The 19565-nt window shown below is 50.5% G+C and overlaps 1 protein-coding gene across 1 annotated transcript in view; it reads left to right on the top strand.

Annotated features, from left to right (window-relative positions):
- Galnt16 (polypeptide N-acetylgalactosaminyltransferase 16) overlaps positions 1–19565 on the top strand; it is a 93139-nt gene that overhangs the window by 53365 nt on the left and 20209 nt on the right. Inside the window, exons 3-10 of the mRNA XM_046461762.2 lie at positions 6103–6260; positions 9496–9594; positions 10502–10569; positions 11453–11518; positions 13878–13999; positions 16286–16373; positions 18067–18151; positions 18460–18563. Coding sequence (XP_046317718.1) covers positions 6103–6260; positions 9496–9594; positions 10502–10569; positions 11453–11518; positions 13878–13999; positions 16286–16373; positions 18067–18151; positions 18460–18563 — 790 coding nt within the window. The remainder of the gene's footprint in view (positions 1–6102; positions 6261–9495; positions 9595–10501; positions 10570–11452; positions 11519–13877; positions 14000–16285; positions 16374–18066; positions 18152–18459; positions 18564–19565) is intronic.

The raw sequence follows: 19565 nt of genomic DNA, 5'->3' as shown, positions 1-19565 counted from the left end.
GATGAGAGCACTGGTAGGTCCCAGGAAGGCCCTGGGGACCTGGCTTTTCATTTGGGAGAGCCTGAGACCTTGAGCTCAGAGAACTTGAATCATGTGCTCAGCTTCCAAGTTCTTGTAATGAATGGCAGGCTTTCAGCTTGGGACATAGCATCAGATGAGATTTTGCTCCCAGGGGAGGGAGGAGTGGCTGGGAAGCACATTTCGTCCACCAGGTGTTTTTGGTTTATAGCAGGTTCAGGAAAAAAGTCAGGAGCCATCCATAAAGTAGGACCAAAGGCTTTTTATTTGCAGTTTCATTGAAATTTAGTGAAAGGCAAACCCAGCAGGTACCTGTTTTACTGGCAGTAAAAGGAAATTGGGCAGCAATTATTTAAAAGGAGTTGGAGTTGTTTAAATCTAAAATTTAGCAGTATGTGTATGTTTTAAGAGAAAGTTTACAAGGCTTGGGAATTGGGGCTGAACTGTTCTTGATGAAAACGACATGGAAAATATTTTCCTTTCTTATTTTAAACCTTCCCCTTTTGCTATTTGTTTCCTAAATTTAGCAGGCCAAGAAGCAATAAGCAAATCTAGCAGGGAAAAAAAAAAAAAAAACTGAAGCTAGTCTCAAAAGTTTAATCAAAATGATAGACTGGAAAAAAAAAAAAAAAAAAACCTCTCCAAGATGAGAAGTAATTCTTCCCATTTTATAGAGCACAGTCATTATCTCAACTTAAACAATTTCAGATGTGATTGACCTTATTGGATGTGGAAGTGCTGGATTTGGCACTCCCTTAAAGGACAAAGCCTGGGGAGGGAGTCACAGCCTAAACTTCAGCCAAGAACTCTCTGTAGGGGGCTGGAAGGATGTGGGAGGCTCATGGTGCTGTCACTCACCAGCTCCCAGCTCTCACTCCTCACCATGGCAACACGGGAGCTCTTCAGCAGGGTCCAGATGGAACCCCCACCCCAAGGCCTGAACACAGCCCTGCCTACAGGGAACACTGGGAATGTCCCACCCTGCCCTGGACTCCAGTGTGGGCCAAATCCAGAGACCAGCCAGACAGCTGAGAGTGGATGGCTCTACCTATACTGGGTCATTGTCATTGCCATCAGTGCTCATTTGCTGAGTTTTGTGATTTCACTTTTGGAGAATGGTTTTCTATTTGTTAAAAAGACTACAGAACTAATATCTCTGAGCTTTTGGTTACTGGAGCAGAACATCCAATTCAAACTAATTTTATAAGGAGAAAAAAACACAGGGAGGGAGGGAGAAAGAGAAAAAGGAGGAAAAATTGATTTAAATAGGTAGGTGGATAGTTGGGGAGATGGAGAGGCTGAGAGAGAGAGAGAGAACTCGACTCTAAGGACCTATACAATATTATCAGAGCTCACTCTTTCCAATTCTTGGTTCTCATTGTTTCTTCTTGATTTCATTCTCCAGACAAGATTTCTCCATGTGAAGGACAAGAAGATTCTCATTTCCCAAGCTCAGCAGAGTTGATGAAAAGAGCTCATCATATAGAAAAGCCTCAGGGAAGATTTTGATTGGCCCAGATTGAATCTAATGATCATTCCTGAACCAATGGCTGTGTCTAGAGTCCCAGTGATAAGATTGTCTGGCCCCAGTCTGGTGCTCACTCCTGTGGGAGTGCTTGGGGTGTTGATGGATCGGGGGCAGTAAATGACAGCTTTGCCAGGAGCATGTGAGTGGAGAGGAAGTTCCCTAAGGCAGGCAAAACCTACCCTGTCACCTGCTTGAGCCACCAGAGTTGTATTTGGTCAGATGTGGGGGGGGGGGGCAGGGTCACAATCACTCATCACTCAATCGTTCACTTGCCGTTGTCTTCAAGGATCTGTGGTCACCCAGACATTGTCATGGGCTTTGGAATCCAGTATTATAAAAGCAGACAGTCCCTATTCTGGTGACACGTATACTCTTGCAGCAACCAAAGTACACGTATGAAGACACGAATTGGTGTGAACATACTTTATATACAACCAGAGATATGAAAAATTGTGCTGTGTATGTGTAATAAGAATTGTAATGCACTCCGCTGTCATTTATTTTTAAAAACTCAATTTAAAAAATGAATATATAAATGAATAAGTAAAATACAAACAGCATATCAGATGAAGACAAGTACCTTAAGGAAAAATGAAGCAGTGGAGGCAGAGATCGGGTGGAGCTCAAGTGGTTGGGGAGGCTCACAGAGAAGGCAGTGTTTGAAGCAGGGCATTGCAGGAGGTGAAGAAAGTAAACCATGCAGACATCTGGGAGAAGAACCTTCCAGAAGGAAGGCAGAAAGAACCAGAGGGCTATGGAGTGGGTACCTGGAGGGCTCAAAGAACAGTAAGGAGACCCGTGTGGCTAGAGCAGAGCAAGAAAGAGAACGGCGGAGCTGACTCCTGCACAGTGACAGGACACCCTGTCACATGGGCCGCTGTGAGTCCAGGGTTGGTATTCTCTGAGGCGAGGTCACTGAAGGGCATGCGATGTTTTGGAGGATCTCGTTTGTTTGCTGTTGGTTTCTTTCTGATATAGTAATTTGGGAGCAGGGATATTTAGATATTCATTCATTTATTCATCCAGTCATTCCTTTGTTCAGGAAGCACCTGCTAAGTTACCTACTATGTACCAGGTGCTAGGGACTCACAGATGAACAACTCAGCTTCTAGCAAAAGTAAGAGGAGAGAGCACTGTCAGCGCATGTCTCAGATGCCCCAGCCTGACATGGGATTCCACCAACAGCCACAGTATCTCAGCCACTCCAGAAAGGACTCCACGCCCAGCATCTCCAGTCTCTACCTGGTCCAGCTATGGCTCCTAATGGTCCTGCACCCCAGGGCCAGATGACACATTTACTCCCTCACCCCCACCATGTTTGGCAACTTGAATGGAAATATGAGATAGTAGCTCTCCATTCCCTTTTAGAAGGGGGCAGAAGGAAAACAGCATTCACAGGTCACTACCCCTGCTGGCAGGGGTGGGGTGAGGGGTGAGGTGAGGTTCTGGGGTCAAATCTGTAGCTCCTGTGCTCTAAGCTTGAGGTGGGGATTTCTTCCTGACCCTCTATGGCCATGCTTGGCATGGATGGGCCAGATTCCTAGGCTCCTCTTCCAGGGGCCACCCTGCTTTTTATTTCTGTATTCCAGCCTCTGGCACAATGCCTGCACATAGTGGATTTCCAATAAATATTTGTTGGTTAATGATAGTGATATATCCATGGAATACCTACCACCTGCTAATACCCAGGGCAGAGGCCTGAGTCAGGCTGCAGATCATGGAGAGGACATCAAGGATGACCTTGATTTGTGCTGTCTCTGTAACCAAGACTACAGAAGCAGCTGCCTGGGGATAAGTGGGGACTTTGAGATACTGAGTTAGAAGCTTCCATGGGACACTCAAGTCCTAAAAGATCAAAGAAGGGGATTGAAAGCAAAAGCAGTTCAACCACCTGAGGGAGCCTGAGTTAGGGTCCAGGTATGTGAACTGGCACTTAGACATCAGAGGTCAAGGGCCCTGGGTGATGATTGGACAAGGCTGGGGAGGGGCTGAGGAGGGAGGAAGTGAGAGTCCTGCATGGCATTTCCACGAGCCATATCCCACCCATCCTCAGTCTATCCTTCTCTTTGCTGACTCAGGGCCAACTGATATTTTAGCTCCAAATTCAAGCGGTTGCTGGGTCACCATGGAAGAAGAGCTGGGACCTCTAGAAGGCAGTGGGCCTGGTGTTTCCATGGCACCGTCCTTTATAAGTTGTCTCACAGCGGAAGTGCCTCGCCACAGACCTGGTCCACCTGGAGGAGGCCACTCCAGGGATCTGGGGCTGCGAGAGGGAGCCACAGACTTTTCCTGATGGCACCTGTGAGGTTGTCTAACTCCATTAGACAGGGCCTTCTCTAGAGAGCCGGAGCCTGAGCAGACGTTCTTCCACAACATTCTCTGTGGCCCAAGGAAGTTGTAAGCGAGGTGTGTGAGGGGGGCAGGCAGGGGACAGACCTAGAAGTCTTCCTCCCACTTTCTGGAGCATAGGTGGTGCTTTACAGAGCTTTGCTGAATGAATGAGTGACAGAGGGAGTGAACTCATCATTCCTGAATGAATGAATGAATGAATGAATGAATTCAGGTGATCCAAATGAATGCGTGCAGGAGGGTGCCCACACCTGGGGATGGGTGACTCTCCACCAATGTTCATTGGGCAGTAGTGAGTATGGGATGAGTATTCAGAGGTTTTCTGAACCCACAGAGTGGCTGTAAGTCCTAAATAAATAAACATGGTTATTTCCCACAGTCGACTTGTAAGATAATGAAGAGATATATGCTCCCTTTCAGAGCTAAAAAACTCACCCCTCTGCTATTTTTCTTTAATTTTAGCTCCTCAGCCATTAGATGGAGGCTTCTTTCCATTCTCCTGACCCAGATTTGGGAGGAAGGGTAGGGACAGCACTAGTGCCATTATTGTCCCAGGTGGGAGGGACACAAAGGAACACCCTCCTTTCTCACTGAGTTGGACAGCTTGGATTCTTCTAGCAATCCAGGGCTGAAGCCAGAACATTCCTCTCCCTCTCTCCCTCCCTCCCTTCTGTCTTTCCTGAAATGGATTTTGAGACCCCGGGGCGGGGGGGGGGGAGCTCTGCCCCATCTGCTCAGTTCCTGGCATGACACCAACTCAGAATATTACAGGATGACATCTGCATCTGTGTCACCCTCTGAACACACACACCATGAGCGTTTGTGGCTAGCATGGGGCCAGGCCCATGGGACACAAGATCTCCTCTCAGAAAGCTCCCTATAGGCTGTCCTAACAGGAGGCCAACTGAAAAAAATGACATCCCCAGGGCTGGGGTTGTGGCTCAGCGGTAGAGCACTCACCTAGCACGTGTGAGACACTGGGTTCGATCCTCAGCACCACATAAAAATAAATAAATAAAATAAAGGCAGTGTGTCCAGTTACAACTAAAAAATATAAATAAAAATATTTTTTAAAACAACGACAAACCTGCAGAGGGCCCCAGTTTAGGAGGTTGGAGCTCCCCAGACCTTTAGCATTTCCTGGCCAAGAAAATTGCTAGGGTGGGGGTGAGACTCTAGAGGGACATGAGGACTCTGAGCTGCCTCCTTCTAAAAGGGAATCTCTCCACTCAGGGGTCCCATCTGCAACAGGTCCAGCCGCCTTGCTGGACCATTCCTTTAGGCTAGGGTTCTGTGAATGGAAGATTCTAACTGTTCTTCCGGCTTCCTCAGGGGCCCAGAGCTCCTGCCCAGGGCTGCTGATTGGGAAGAAGAGGTGGAGTTGGAATGCACTCACAGTTGGTGAGGTTTCATGGGGAATATCTGGTCAGAAGTTTGGTTCCAGTAGTAAGGTGTCAGGATGCATTCATCCAGCCATTCATCTCTGTGTGTCTTTCCCCAGTGTCTCTCACTGGGGACTCTGGAAGCACAGAGCAGGGTGTGGCTAAGGAGGGAGAAGCTGGGCTGTGGCATCTGTCATCCATCATTCCCCAGCACTTACTGCCAGTGACCCAGTGGATCTGATGTGGAACCACTTCAGTAGCTAGCAAAAGTCCCAGAGCAGCTGCGTCGTCCGTTGAGTTCTGGTGGCTCTGGCATTAGCCTGTGGGGGCTTGCTTGTCTTTATGGGCAGTTCCGTCTGCAACAGCTTGTCCAAGTCCTGGAGTTTGAAGGATGGAGCACCTCCTCTGTGCCGAGCCCAGTAAGGTGTCCAAGTCCTGGAGTTTGAAGGCCCACCTTAATCCCAGGAGAGGGTCAATCTGAAATGTGCTTAGCAATCTCCACTCTGATTTCTAATACTCTTAGGATACCTTGTCTTGGGAGGCAAGGTATCCTAAGAGATACCTCTCCAGAGAGCTTTGGTTGAGAGTGTGAGTTTTAAATTCAGAATGACCTGTTTGAATCCAGACCTATGACTCAGTAGCTCTTATCTGGGGCACTTTTTTAAAAAGTCTCTTTGGCCTCAGTTTCCTCATCTGTACAATGGGGGAGAACCAGGGTACAAATAAGGTAAAGCAGTTATCTAACACCTGGACAATATATTAAGCACCCAGCACATGGTGGAACTCTCCTGCCTGTACCCCCTCTGATGCTGACCTTCGTCTCAGGTGACAGGAACACCCTCAAAAGGCTTTGATGAGAAGGCATACTTGTCAGCCAAGCAGCTGAAGGCCGGAGAGGACCCCTACAGGCAGCACGCCTTCAACCAGCTGGAGAGTGACAAGCTGAGCCCAGACAGGCCCATCCGGGACACTCGCCATTACAGGTATGGCCTCCATTGTGTGGACCAAAAAGAAAGGCTGAGAAAGGACCAATATTGTTCAGCTTTTTTTTTTTTTTTCATTTATGTACACTTAAGAAATGAGGAAGATTCCCTCAGTCTCAGTCTAGTGATTTAGACACTGAAAAACCCACACCCCAGCTACATTGCTGCCTCCCATATTCTGTTGGCCTACTCGGGGTCAGTGAAGGTCATGGAAACCCCCCAGCTGGGACCAGGGAGGCCCCTCAGCATCTCATCTGGCATTCCAGCAAGAGTGACATGCCAGGGGACCACAGGGAGGCTTGGGAGACAGGTGAGCAGGCAGCTGAAATGGGGCCTCCAGCCCTGCTCCATGCAAACAGCGGAGTGCTCTGACCGTCCCCCCCACAGCCCTTCTCTTCCTCCTGCCCGCCTGCCCCACCTCCTCAGCAACAGCCAGAAGCGCTTCCCAGTCACCCTCTCACCCAGCACTCAGTGTTCCTGAAATCCTATGCTCCTCTTTCCTTCCTTCCCCATTTTCACCATGAGGCTTCCTCTGCCTGAACGCGCCTCCCCCACCCCACCTATATCCTTCAAGTCTTGGCTCAAGGTCCTCTCCTCTGGGAAGGTTCCTCACCAACTCCAGCTAATTCCAGGCCCTTCTCTGTGCTCCATGCAGACATTTGACAGAGCCACCAGGTTACTGTTGCTGATCCACCACCCACCCACAGCTTTGAGTGACAAACAGGAGCTGCATTGGACCTATCTCTGGGTACAGAGATGGGATGGGCCTCTGTCTGGCCCCAGTTTGAGGGTAGATGAGAGTGACTCTGGAAATAGCTACTCCATAACACAAAGGACGCGTGAGAGATGACGGTGCAGGGGGACTGGTTCTCGAACCTTCCTGGTCACTCTTGGAGGCATGCCTGAGGTCTGGAGGCTCTCCAGCCTGTGCACGGTGAGATGAATGCAGGGCTGAGGGGCCCTGGCCCTCCTGTCCTGTCACCCCAGCACTGTCAGCTTCCCCTCATGCTACCAAATAAGTCAATAATCCTGCTACTAGGCAAGGTCCCCGACTCAGGTCTGATGGCCAAATCCAGGCCTCAGGAGTCCTATCTCAGTCATCCCTGGGGCAGTCCTCCCTCCTGACTACCTGCACTGCAGATGAGGTTAGCAAGAAGCTCCTCTTGGTCTTTTATAGGAGCCCTAGCCATGGCTGACCTAGTCTAGTCCCTACAGCTGGGAGGATCTGCTGTCCCACATCTGTGACTTGAGGGCTGGCCTGAATCATCTCTGCACACCCTCTTTGCTCATTCACACCCTCAACCTTCTCAGATGTTAACTGAGAAATTGGAAGAATTGCCTGCTAGGCAAGATAACTCATGCCTGTAATCCCAGTGAGTTGGGAGGCTGAGGCAAGAGGATTGCAGGTTTGAGGCCAACCTTATCAACTTAGTGAGATACTGTTTCAAAATAAATTATATTTTAAAAGGACTGGATATGTAGCTCAGTGGTAAACCGCTCCTGGGTTCAATCACCAGTCTTGACCAAAAAAAAAAACAAAACGAGGAATTGGCTTTATTAAGGCTATGAACATTGTAAAATAAGACTCTTTACATCCAAGGCAGTGGTGAACTGGTGAGGTGCCATATGCTGCCCCAGGGCCTCTCTGAAAGCTGAGGTGGATCAGGGTGTATATGTGTGCATATGCACATGTGTGCAAGTGTGTGTGTGTGTGTATAGAGTGAGCAGAGGCTGGACTGTGCCTCCCGTGATGGAGCCCCTGTGCTGTGGGGCAGCTTCCACTGGACTCCAAACTGTCACAAGACAGATCCACTAGGATTCCAGAGAAAATCCCACCAGCCAGACAAAGCAGGGACAGGGGACAAACCATCTGGCTAGTCCTGGCTCCCTGGAGCTGGGTACCATCCTCACTGATCTACATCTCAGAGGAATACAAGGGGTGGTGGGAGTTCAAGTCCACCCTCCAGATAGAATGTGGGTAGGTGTGCCCCCTTCAGGGAGAGAAAGGCATTGCTACCAGATTTCCTCCTTCCGAGGCACCTAATGACCAGGGAACAAGGACAGAGAATGGGGCCCTGGAAGTCAGTGCCAGGAGGCTGGGTGCCCTCATGCCCCTTCTCAGCTAGCCATGTCCACTCCTGTCCCCCAGTCTGCAGGCATTTGGGAGCAAGCACTTGGGAAGCATGACTTCTCAGGGACAGAGAGAAAGTCCCTCCCCCATGGCTGCCTCACATCTTTCTCAAGGAGAATTATTTTAGAGCCTTGAAGGATTTTTCCCATGGGTACCCAGGCTAGTGGGACTCCTGCCTGGCTGACCGGCTGCTCTGCAGGGCAGGAAATGGGCCTGGGAATTCAGGCTGGAAGCTGCTATCCGTGGGATGAATTCTGTAATGAAAAAATAGTCACTGCTGGAATAGTCAGACAGAGATTGTAATAAAGATCGCTTATGAAAACCCGCGGTGGCAGTCGCCTTCCCGCCTGCCCAGGAGCCTGCATAAACACCAGGGGGGAAGGCTGGCAGGAAGGGTGATTTCTAACTCCCCTTCCTGAGGACGGGGAGCCAGTGGTCCAAAAATATGTGTCTGTGGATGGCAGAGCTGGGTAGAAGCAGGGTGGCCAGAGATGCTCTTGTCCTCTCTGAGGCTGGTTTCCCCTGGAGCCACTGGTGCCTGCCCCCTGCCTGGTGTCTCCCACAGTGCTGTGCGCAGGCAGAACAGGGATGCTCATTAGGCAGGTGGGAGTGATTCCTCCCCAGATCCTCCCACATGTCCTGAGGTGGGAAGGAAGAAGCCGCAGGGGACCAGAAGACAAAAGGGAGATGGTTTTCCATTTTATCCTGTACCCCTATGTTGTGTCACCAGACTGCCCCATCTGCAGGGACAGTTTTTTTGTTTGACTCTAGGCAGTGCCCTGGGGCCTAATGTGTGTGTGTGTAGAGGGGGCCTGAACAGCAGGGAGTCCTCCCAACAGGCTTTGGTTAGGAGCTTCCAGGCCTGGAGATGCCCCCAACTTGCTGCTTCCCTCCTAGGACCCCAGGCTAGGGGGCATCTGGGGGTTGGGCCAGTGTGGGCTAGAGCATGGCCTGGATGGGCAGGGAGCCTGTGTCCTGGCTTCCGGCTTGCCTTCCCTGCCTCACAGAAGTATTGTAAGGGGCACAGAGTGGACAAAGAGAAACATGGAGGCTGCCTGAGGATGTCCCCATGGCTGGCCTCTGACCTCCCTGCTCCATTTTCAGTTGTCCCTCGGTGTCCTACTCCTTAGACCTGCCAGCCACCAGCATCATCATCACCTTTCACAATGAGGCCCGCTCCACACTCCTGCGCACGGTGAAGAGGTAAGGCCAGCCACCGCCTGCATTTCTTGGTGCTGTTCCCCCAAAGCCTCCGGGGTCTGCGGTGCCTCTGGCCGGGCAGGACGTTGAGATTGAGATGAGACCATGTGAAGACCAGTGAGCACTGGGAGGATGAATCCTGTCCTTCCAGGAAGCTGGGGCTAGTGTGTATGGGGGTCAGAGAGATCCCAGGAGTCTAACAAGGAGTCGAAGACAAGGTCAGGTGTCCAGGGTGAGGGCAGAAATGCAGGGGGTGGGAGCAGAGGGAGGCAGGGATGAACAGAGGCCTCCAGAGGTGTGTGGGCGGGGCAAGCCCCATAGGTCCCTGTTGGTGAATCAGAGAAAGGTGTCCCTCTGTCCTCCTAAACCTGGTCTTACCGTCAAGTTCAATCTGCTCTCGACCCATTTCCTCAATGAACTTAGACAAGAATGGGATTCAGAAAGGAGTGCTCAGTGGTATCCCATGGATTAAAGAAACTTGGGTGTCCCTTCCCAGACAAGGGGGGCAGAAGAGGGACAGAGGAAGGGCAGGGGTGCAGGAGCTCCTTGAGAATGACCTTGGGGCCAGCAGGAGTCTTGCCAGCCTTCCAAACAGGCAGCTCCATCCAGCTGGGCTCCCAGGGTGGTTTGGTGAGCCTCAGGCAGCTCAAGTAGCTCCTGCCCTGACGACCCCATGAATGCAGTCCCCCAGACGAGAGCAGTTCCCTGAGGGCCCAGGCAATAGTGCCAACCAGGTCCTTAGAAAAGCTCAGAGAGCTCTTCCAGGAGCCCAGGGAGTTAGCAAGCAGTTGCCCATGACCGATGTGCAGGTCCTAGAGCTGGGTGGTGGGAGAACCCCATGCATTGGGAGGTATAAATAGGAGGTCGCCCCAAATTCAGACTCTTGTCTCTGTCCCCATTGCTGCTCCAGTGTCCTGAACCGAACTCCTGCCAACTTGATCCAGGAGATCATCTTAGTGGATGACTTCAGTTCAGACCGTGAGTATACACCTTCCTGTCTGCACCCATCCACACCCCACCCCGCCCGTTCCCCCAGGATGCCCAGGCAAGCTCTCTTAGGCCTGGCCTGGCCTGGCACACTGATCTCTTTGCCAACACCTGAGATCCTTGGTCTTTCTAGGAGCCCTCCCAGCCCTGGTGCCAAAAGAGGGGGAAAGTGTTGCTGCTTTGGATGGGACCCCAGTGACATGACATGTTTCAAACAATGGAAACAATATAAATAACATTCTTCATAATTCTAAGCCAACATGCAGAAGAGCGCCCCTTCTTTCTAGGTCTATGAGAATTGGGCCAAGGACAGGCATGGTGGCACACAACTGTAATCCCAGTCACTCAGGAGGCTGAGGCAGGAGGATTGCAAATTCAAGGACAGCCTCTGCAAATTAGCAAGACCCTGCTTCAAAATGAAAAGGCTGGGGCTGGGGATGTGGTTCAGTGGTAAAGTGCTTGCCTGGCATGCATGAGGCCCTGTGTTCAAATCCCAAGCACCAAAAAAAAAAAAAAGCTAGAGATGTAGATCAGTGGTAAAAACAATAACAACAACAACAACAACCACAACAACCTCCTGGGTTCAAATCCCAGTACTGCAAAAAAGAGTAGATTTGAGAGCTGGGCCATTGCCCATTGCTGGTGCTCTCTGGCACTCCCTGGGGTGGGGTTGAACTGATGTCATAGGTTCAGGCATTCCTGTCTGGGTCTAGGGACAGGACAGTCCTTTGGCCAGTAGTGATGACCATGGCCCTCCATCGTTCCCTATCCCACCCCTTTCCCCAACTGGAATGGGATGGCCCCCAGGGCAGCCTAACCACTGTGGTCTGATGCCCATATCTGAATGAACCTGCCTTCCTTCCCTCCACCTCAGCTGAAGATTGCGTGCTCCTGACTAGGATCCCCAAGGTCAAGTGCCTGCGAAACGACCGGCGGGAAGGTAAGTGCTTGGACCTCAGGTCCCACCGTGGACCTGACTTGGTGAGCTCCCTCTGGGTACCATGTCATCCAAGCCAGTGTGGTCCTGCTCCCTTCCTGACAGCTGGGACCAGGGTCTGCAGAGGACCCTCCTTCTATCGCCAGTCAGCCCTGTCACAGCACAACCTAGGCACCTTGCCATCCTTCTGGATGCTTCCATTGTTCCTTCTGAGAAGCAGGGCAGTGATGGCGCTCTTTCTGCCTTGGAAGGAGGCTGTAAGGATGGAACGGAAGGGGCTTTGAGAAAACTGAAGGGAGGATAAAGTAGCTGTGAACTCACCTTGAATCCAGAGGTGTTTGGGAACACCAGTGACAGCATAGCATCGTGCTCAGCCCTCAGGGGACACATGAGAAGTACAAAGCATGGTCCAGGCCCTTCGAGGGGTTAGTGTGTGGCCAAGAGTCAGAAATCACCACCACACAGGCTGGTTATAGTCGGATAATGTGGAGGTGGGAAAGCAAGAGGCTTCTGTGCAGGGGTGGCCTGAGGAGGGTGTTGGGCCTGTGAGACCCAGGAAGGGAGCAGAGGAGGGCATGCCTGGCTTGGGAGTGGTGCAGGCGCGGGATGCATACGTGTGTGGTGCTCACCCATGCCAGGCCTTCACGGAGCCTATGCTGTCACATCCCATCCTCATAATGCCCTGTTGTCCCCATGTTTTAGACAGGGAAGCTGAGGTTTCAGGTGGTTCTGTAATTTGCCCAAGGTGATGAATGGAGGATCCAGGATTCTAACCCCAGGAGTCTACTCAAAGGCCAGCTTCTTGTCCTCTCCCCCTGCTTCCTGGATTCTCCTTCCTGTGAGAATCCAGTCCTGGTCCATAGTGGGGAAAGAACAGTGAATTTTGATGTCAAAAATGTTGGGCCAGGCATCGTGGCCCACGCCTGTAATCCCTGTGGCTCAGGAGACTGAGACAAGAGGATCGTGAGTTCAAGGCCAGCCTCAGCAACTTAGTGAGGCCCTACGCAACTCAGCGAGACCCTGTCTCTAAATAAAATATTTTTTAAAAGGGCTGGGGATGTGGCTCAGTGGTTAAGCATCCCTGGGTTTAATACCTGGTACCAAAAACAAATAAACAAACAATAACAACAACAAAAAAAGCCTTGGAAGCCATAAGAGAGCATTTAGAGTTGGGAAGGGAAGGAGCCTATTGCTGGGAGCCACTGATGATTTGAGAGTGAGAGGGGAATGTGATGGGTAACTTAAGACCCGTCAGGCCAAGGGGCCATGGGGATATTGATGAGGGAGGACTTCAAACTGTCATAGAAGTAACCAAAGAGAAATGTTTCCCAAACCACTGCATTTTAGGGGCCATCAGCCTGTGGAGGCTGCAGATTATTTTTTTCCAGTTGTGGGGATTGAACCCAAGAGGGTTCTCCTCTGAGCTACATCCCCGGCCCTTTTTATTTTGTTTTGCTTAGTTGCTGAAGCTGACCTCAAACATGAACTTGCATTTCTCTTGCCTTAGCCTACTAATAGGCTTTTGGAAAGATGGGTGGCTGGTTTGATAGATAGAGGCTGGAGAGAGGTGTGGCCAGGGACATCTCTCCAAAAAGTGATTGTATTCAGAGGTCTTAGAGTGAGGCCCTTCTTTCTCACAGCTCACAGGACATGGATGGCTACTCTGGCAAGGGCAGGACCAACTGGACTTCCTCTCTCCTGACCAGACAGGTCCTCAGCCCTGAGCAGGAAGCTGCCAGAAGCAAGGCCATTCTTTGCCAGTCAGTGAGCCATTGGTGAGACTGTCATGGGATGGGGATGGAACAGCGGAACCTAACATGCGTAGGTCCCCCAGGCGCTGGGCTCTCCCCTTGTCATCTTGGTTCCTCCTGACAGGCAGGAGTCAGTGTATCTTTCTGAATCTCATAGATAAGAAAACTGAGACTCAGAGAGGCTAAATAACATGCTGAAAGTGAGTGAAGGGGTTGGCACACAAACTCAAGCCTGTTACAATCTAGAAGATTCTCTCCATGTCACACTTGGTGGTGTGCCTGGAGAGGCCTGCCCAGATGTCCCCAGGTGGAAGAGGCTTTGTGCTCTAGTTCCCCCTCAGTCTCAACCCACACTTTATCGTATTTTCCACTCATTACACTCTAACCTAACGGCATTGTCTGGTGTATGGAGGGTGCTCAGGGAGTGACCTTGAACAATGACAGGTGATGGATGGAAGAGAGGAAGAAAGGGTAAGGAGGAAGCGAACAGATGTGCAGAAGGAAGGCCACTGGCAATACCTCAGAGAGCCTATGCCCATAGGGGCCGAGGGCCCTGGGCAGCACATTGGCTCAGTTCTGGTGTCAAGCGCTGCTGTCCTCTCCCTTTGCAGGGCTGATCCGATCCCGAGTTCGAGGGGCAGATGTGGCCGCAGCTGCCATCCTCACCTTTCTGGATAGCCACTGCGAAGTGAACACGGAGTGGCTGCAGCCCATGCTGCAGCGGGTGAAGGAGGTGAGCTGTGTGTTTCCGGGGCAGCTGAGTGTCCTTTGGGACGGAGGGAACCGTCTGTGATGTCGGGCAGGCATTGTGGGAAGCCTCATAGATCTGCTTCCCCTCTGAGAGACTTCACAGCATCGGGCTTTCTCATCTGAAAGCAAGGGTGACTGTCATGTCTGTCCCATGGGCTGTCGCGAGAACCACATTGGATGGAAGCCTGGGTGAGCGAGGAAGGTCCCTCTGTGAATGGTGTTACTCTTCTCCTGAGAGAGGGGGAGCTCGTGGTCAGGTTGGGAAGCCCTGGAAGGAGGCAGGAGAGGCTGAGCTCTCAACGGGAGGGGAGGGTAGGGGCTCCTTCCATGTGCTTGCTGTTCTCCAGAGTGGGAGGATTTGGACAGATGGCGAAGAAGGATAAGGCAGTTACAATTCAACTATAAGAGGACAAATAGCCCAATTTAAAAAAAAAAATGGACAACGTATTTGAATAGACATTTCTTCAAGGAAGATACACAATGAGCCCATGAAAAGATGTTCAACTTTATTAGTCATTCAGGAAATACAAGTCTAAGCCATAACGAGATCCCACTTCATAGCTACTAGGATGGCTACAATCAAAAAGAGGTACACTAGCAAGGGCAGGCAAGGACATGGATAAAGGGAGCCCTCAGATATTGTTGGCAGGAAGGTACAATAATGCAGCCACTTTAGAAAACAGTCCGTCAGTTCCCCCCCAAATTTAAATAGAATTCCTAGCAGTTCCACATGGAAACAAAAACTACATCCACATAAAAACTTACACACAAGTGTTCAGAGTGACAGTATTCAGAATGGCCAAAAGATAGAGAACCCTATCATCTGAATACTAGACACATAAAATGTGGTGTGTCTGTGGTGGAATATCATCCAGCCAGAAAAACACATGCAGTGCATCTGTGTGGTACAACATGAATGAACTTTGAAAACCTTGTGTGAAGTGAAAGCTTGTCACGAAAGCACGCATATTGTATGATTCCATTTATAGGAACTGTCTAGAATAAGCACATTCATAGAAATAAAAAGTAGATTAACGTTTCCTATTGGGGTGATGAAATGTGCTGGAACTAGCCGGTGGTGATGGTTGGACGTACTAAAGACCACTGAACTGGACACTTTCAAACTGTGAGATTAGGGCATGTGAATTCTGTCTCTGCACAGAGATGTCTATGAGTAGGAAGCAGTGAGGCTGACTTCGTTTTTAAATGTTGAAACAGGGTCTCACTAAATCACTGAGGCTGGCCTTGAACTTGCAATCCTCCTGTCTCAGCCTCCTGAGTCGCTGGGATGACAGGTGTGCTCCACAAAGCCTGGTCTTTATTTTCTTTTTACAGCACTTTTCACCCCTCAGCACAGATAGGCAATGGGACAATCTCCCCTGATCAGCCCCCTCCCTAGGTTTTCATTATCCTGAGGGCATGGGAACTGAGGCGTGGGGCTGGAGCACAAGTTAGGGACAAGAGAGATTTGAGGGTGAAAGCAGAGTAGGTAAAGAGAAGAGGGGGAAAAAGAGGTGCTGCTCTGTGGCGCCCCTGGAGAGCAAGACACAAAGGGGGCTGCAAAGTGTGACTAAGTTTTGAATGTGGTTTAAGAGAAAGTGTTGAGAGCTTTGCCTGAGTTTTACGAGGTAATCCCACCTCTCCCACAAAACAGCAAAGCCCACAGTACTCACGGGTGTTTTGCAGTTGGACTTGGATTCTGGGGGGTGCAGGGAGTGGCCAGCCTTACCTTGTACTGGATGTGGCCTGAGAGGAGTGACACCTGTCCCCACTTACCTGGGGATCCTAGGATCCCTGCCCTCAAGTTGCTGGTGGTCCAACTGGGAAGACTCACCCAGAACATGTCCCGTGGTAGGTGGCAGTAAACAAAAGTCCTGCTCAACCAGTAACAGGAGGGCCAGCTCACACAGCATCTGAGTCACTGTCCCAGGAGTTAGGACACTGTCTCACACTGATGGTGAGAGCAGCTTGAAAGAGGAAGAAATCTTTCAGCTGGTAGCAGTCAGGGAGGCGAGATCCCAGCAGCCTTGAAATGATGGGACAGGAAGAGGCCAGGGAGCATGGTGCCCTAGGGACCCAGGAGGGACCTTCTAGGAGCCTGGTGTGAAGATGCACACAGCTCCTAGGAGCCTGTCAGGGTTCTGGGATGGGTCTGGACTGACTACCCCATGTCCAAGGAGACCTTCTTCCCAGAGCAGGGGCCTGGGCCTTTTTTTTTTTCCCCCTCTTTTTGCAGAGGATCTCACACCATCTCACACCCCCTTCCTAGGACCACACCCGTGTAGTGAGTCCCATCATTGATGTCATCAGTCTGGATAATTTTGCCTACCTGGCAGCATCTGCTGATCTTCGTGGAGGTGGGTCCTGCCCCCAGGGAAGGGGCTCGAGGTCTGAAAAGAGGCAGGTGAGGGCAGACAGAGTCCTGGGTTGGAGCTCTTCCCAGCCATGCCAGAGTCTTGCACCACCCCAACCCTTCCTTGCAAAGATAAAATCAAGAGGGTTTGGATGGAGCCCTGGGTACAAGGGCAAAGGGCCTGAGCTGGCAGTTGCAAGTTTCTGGAACAATCAGTGATAGAGCCGGGCTAGTCACTCATCTCCCCTCCCCAAGCACTGGCACATCCTTTCCAAATGCTGCCAGCCCAGACACCATGGCCACAGGTCCTGGCAGAAGGCCACTATGGGACAGCTGTCTCTAGGGTAAGGGAGGGGGAGCTCTAAGCCTTGCATGAATTCCTGACACGTACACCCCAGAGGTGGCCAAGGCCTGGCTGTGTGATATAGTGGCTGTCGGCCACATTTGGCTATTGAGCTCTTGAAAAGTGGCTCATTTTGAAAACTGATGAGTTGGAACTGAGATGTGCTATAAGCAAAAAAAAAAAAACAGACTGCGGCAGTTGGAGTTTCCAAGACACAGTATGAAAGAATGTAAAATATGTCATTAGTATTTTTTATTTTTTATAGGTTGCAATGATATTAGTTTGGATGTATTGCATTATGACTATTTTATTCAAATTAACTTCATATGTTCTTATATTTTGATATGGTTCCTAGAACATTTTAAATTATGTCTGTGGCTTAGGTTTGTGGCTTGCAGTATATTTCTTTTGGAACACTCTGGTCTAGACTGGCACTATACTGTCCCACATAATAGATAATAGCCCCATTTAGCTGTTAAAGTTTAAATTAATTAAAATAAACTAAGACTTAAACTGATGATTCAGTTTATCAGTTGTTGCAGCCACATTTCAAGTGCTCAACAGCCACATGAGGTCCTGGCTACCACATTCGTGCTGATATAAAACAAGTATACCACTGCAGAAAGTTCCTGACCACCACTGGTCTAGAGAAGAGCTGGGGGCCATAGTGGATTTCTTCTGTGGGGCCAGTACTCCAAATAATGGATTTAACCATTAGCTAGATCTTGGGGCTGGTGGGGTTCTGAGGGGCCAGACATCTCCCCTTTGGAAAATCACCCCAGTGCCCTGGCGCTTGCTGCTGCCCTGGCTGGAATTCCCTCTTCCAGGATATCTTCATGGATCCACCCTTCATTCAGGTTCCTCTTCAGAGAACCTTTGCTGGCTACCTTTGTTTTGGGGGTTGAGGTACTGGGCATTGAACCCAGGGGTGCTTTATGCTTTACCACTGATCCATATCCCCAGCCCTTTTGATTTATTTTTTTAAAAAGTCTGAAATAGGGTCTCATTACATTGCTGAGGCTGGACTTGAACTTGTGATCCTGCCTCAGCCTCGTGAGTCGCTGGGATTAGAGGCGTGCTCCATGGTGCTTGGCCTTTATTTTCTTTTTGAAGTACTTTTCACCCCGACTGGTGTACAGAACCCTTATCTATTTACCTTTGGGGTGTCTGTCTGATCAGCAGATTGTAAACCCCAGGAAGTCAGGGGCTTGTCACCTTCTGAATGAGGGAGTGACTGCATGAAGAGCCTCTACCACTGGGCTCTGATCAAGGGAGACTCTGGGGGGTGGCAGAGTGAGGGGGTAAGCAGGTTAGCTCTGCCCTAAGCCTGTCCTCACCCTGCTCTGTCCCTTAGGATTCGACTGGAGCCTGCATTTCAAGTGGGAGCAGATCCCTCTGGAGCAGAAGATGACCCGGACAGACCCCACCAGACCCATAAGGTCAGGGCTGCCATGAACTCTGAGGAGTCCCCTTTCTCCCTGGGCCAGGGGTCTGGGAACTGGGAGGTACTTGGGAGGACAGACCGGTCACCAGGGCTCCTGAGGGTACACAGTCTTGGTGCCAGCTCTCTTCTGGGTGCTTGAGCCCTGCAGGGACTGAGAGGAGGGGCCAGAGAGCCAGTCAGACATCCTGCCACAGTGACTCTGCAGGCAGGGACTTGGGTCAAGTGGCCTTGGGTCCTGGGGCTATTTAAAGGGCTCCTGGCTTCTGCAGCTCACAGTTGCCTCTTCTCTCTCTTTGCCCCCAGGACACCTGTCATAGCTGGAGGAATCTTTGTGATTGACAAGTCTTGGTTTAACCACTTGGGAAAATATGATGCCCAAATGGACATCTGGGGGGGAGAGAATTTCGGTAAGTTGAAAAATAATAACAATAAAAACAACAGCAATATTAATAACCCTGACAAGCACATCGTAAGGACTTGACCCATATTAAGTAATTTAATTCTCACAAGGATCTGGGGAAAGTACCATGATCTCCATTTTACGAATCAAAAAACTGAGGCAGAAAGAGGTAAAGCAATTTATCCACAGCTAGTCAAGAGATTTAGGTATTCAGGGAGAGCCTGCGGCCACATGGTTAAGTGTGTGTGGAGGGACATAGTGACTGAACACAGACCACAGCTGCTTCCCTACCAGAAGGGCTTGGGAGGTGTGCAGCCAGTGGGTGGTTACATGTGATGATGGCCCTCCCACCTGCTCTTTGACCCTAGGCCAGGGAAAGTCCCCCCAAGCCTCTGCCCTGCAGAGATTGCAATGATAATAAATGGAGGAGGAATTGAAATGCAGACCACAGTGCTGGAGGCCATAATGCTGTGTATTCTTGGGTAGGAACCCTTGAGACCCAGAAGGATCAGGAAGCTGCCTAGTCCTCCCAGAAGCAGCAGGGAAGGAGACAGTAGGGAGCTGGATCTGCTGCCCCCTCAACGCTGGCTTCTCAGCTGGGTGTTGGGGCTGCAGAGCACCCCGGAGTGGTCACCTGTCACCTGTCAGAGCCCAGACTCCAACTCCAGCCTGTGTGGGCTGCATGTCCTTGGTTAGTTAGTCAACTTTTTGAACCTCAGTTTCTTTGTTTGCAAAATGGGAAGGAAAGGGCCCTCTCCCCCAGGGTGCAATGAAATGGAGGTCAGATTGAGTAAGTCCAGGCAGGGTCCAGATGGCACCCCTACATGGGTTTTTAGGAAAGGACCTATTTACAGTGTGGCCACATTACACGGACTGGGTCAGTGTAGTTCTGGGTGGTACCATGACTGCAGAGAGCTATAATCATGGATAGGTAGGAAAGATGGAGAAGGAGCACCCTCATGGGTGTGGTGCCCGGGGGAGGGCATGGGGATAAACCCTCCTCACCCCT

This window comes from Marmota monax, unplaced genomic scaffold (genome assembly GCF_021218885.2).
Source record: "Marmota monax isolate L192 unplaced genomic scaffold, Marmota_monax_Labrador192_F-V1.1 WCK01_AAM20220418_F8-fsc00001, whole genome shotgun sequence".
NCBI classification, from domain to species: domain Eukaryota; kingdom Metazoa; phylum Chordata; class Mammalia; order Rodentia; family Sciuridae; genus Marmota; species Marmota monax.
The sequence above is the reverse complement of the archived record's forward strand: the minus strand, read 5'-3'. Positions and strand labels throughout refer to the sequence as shown.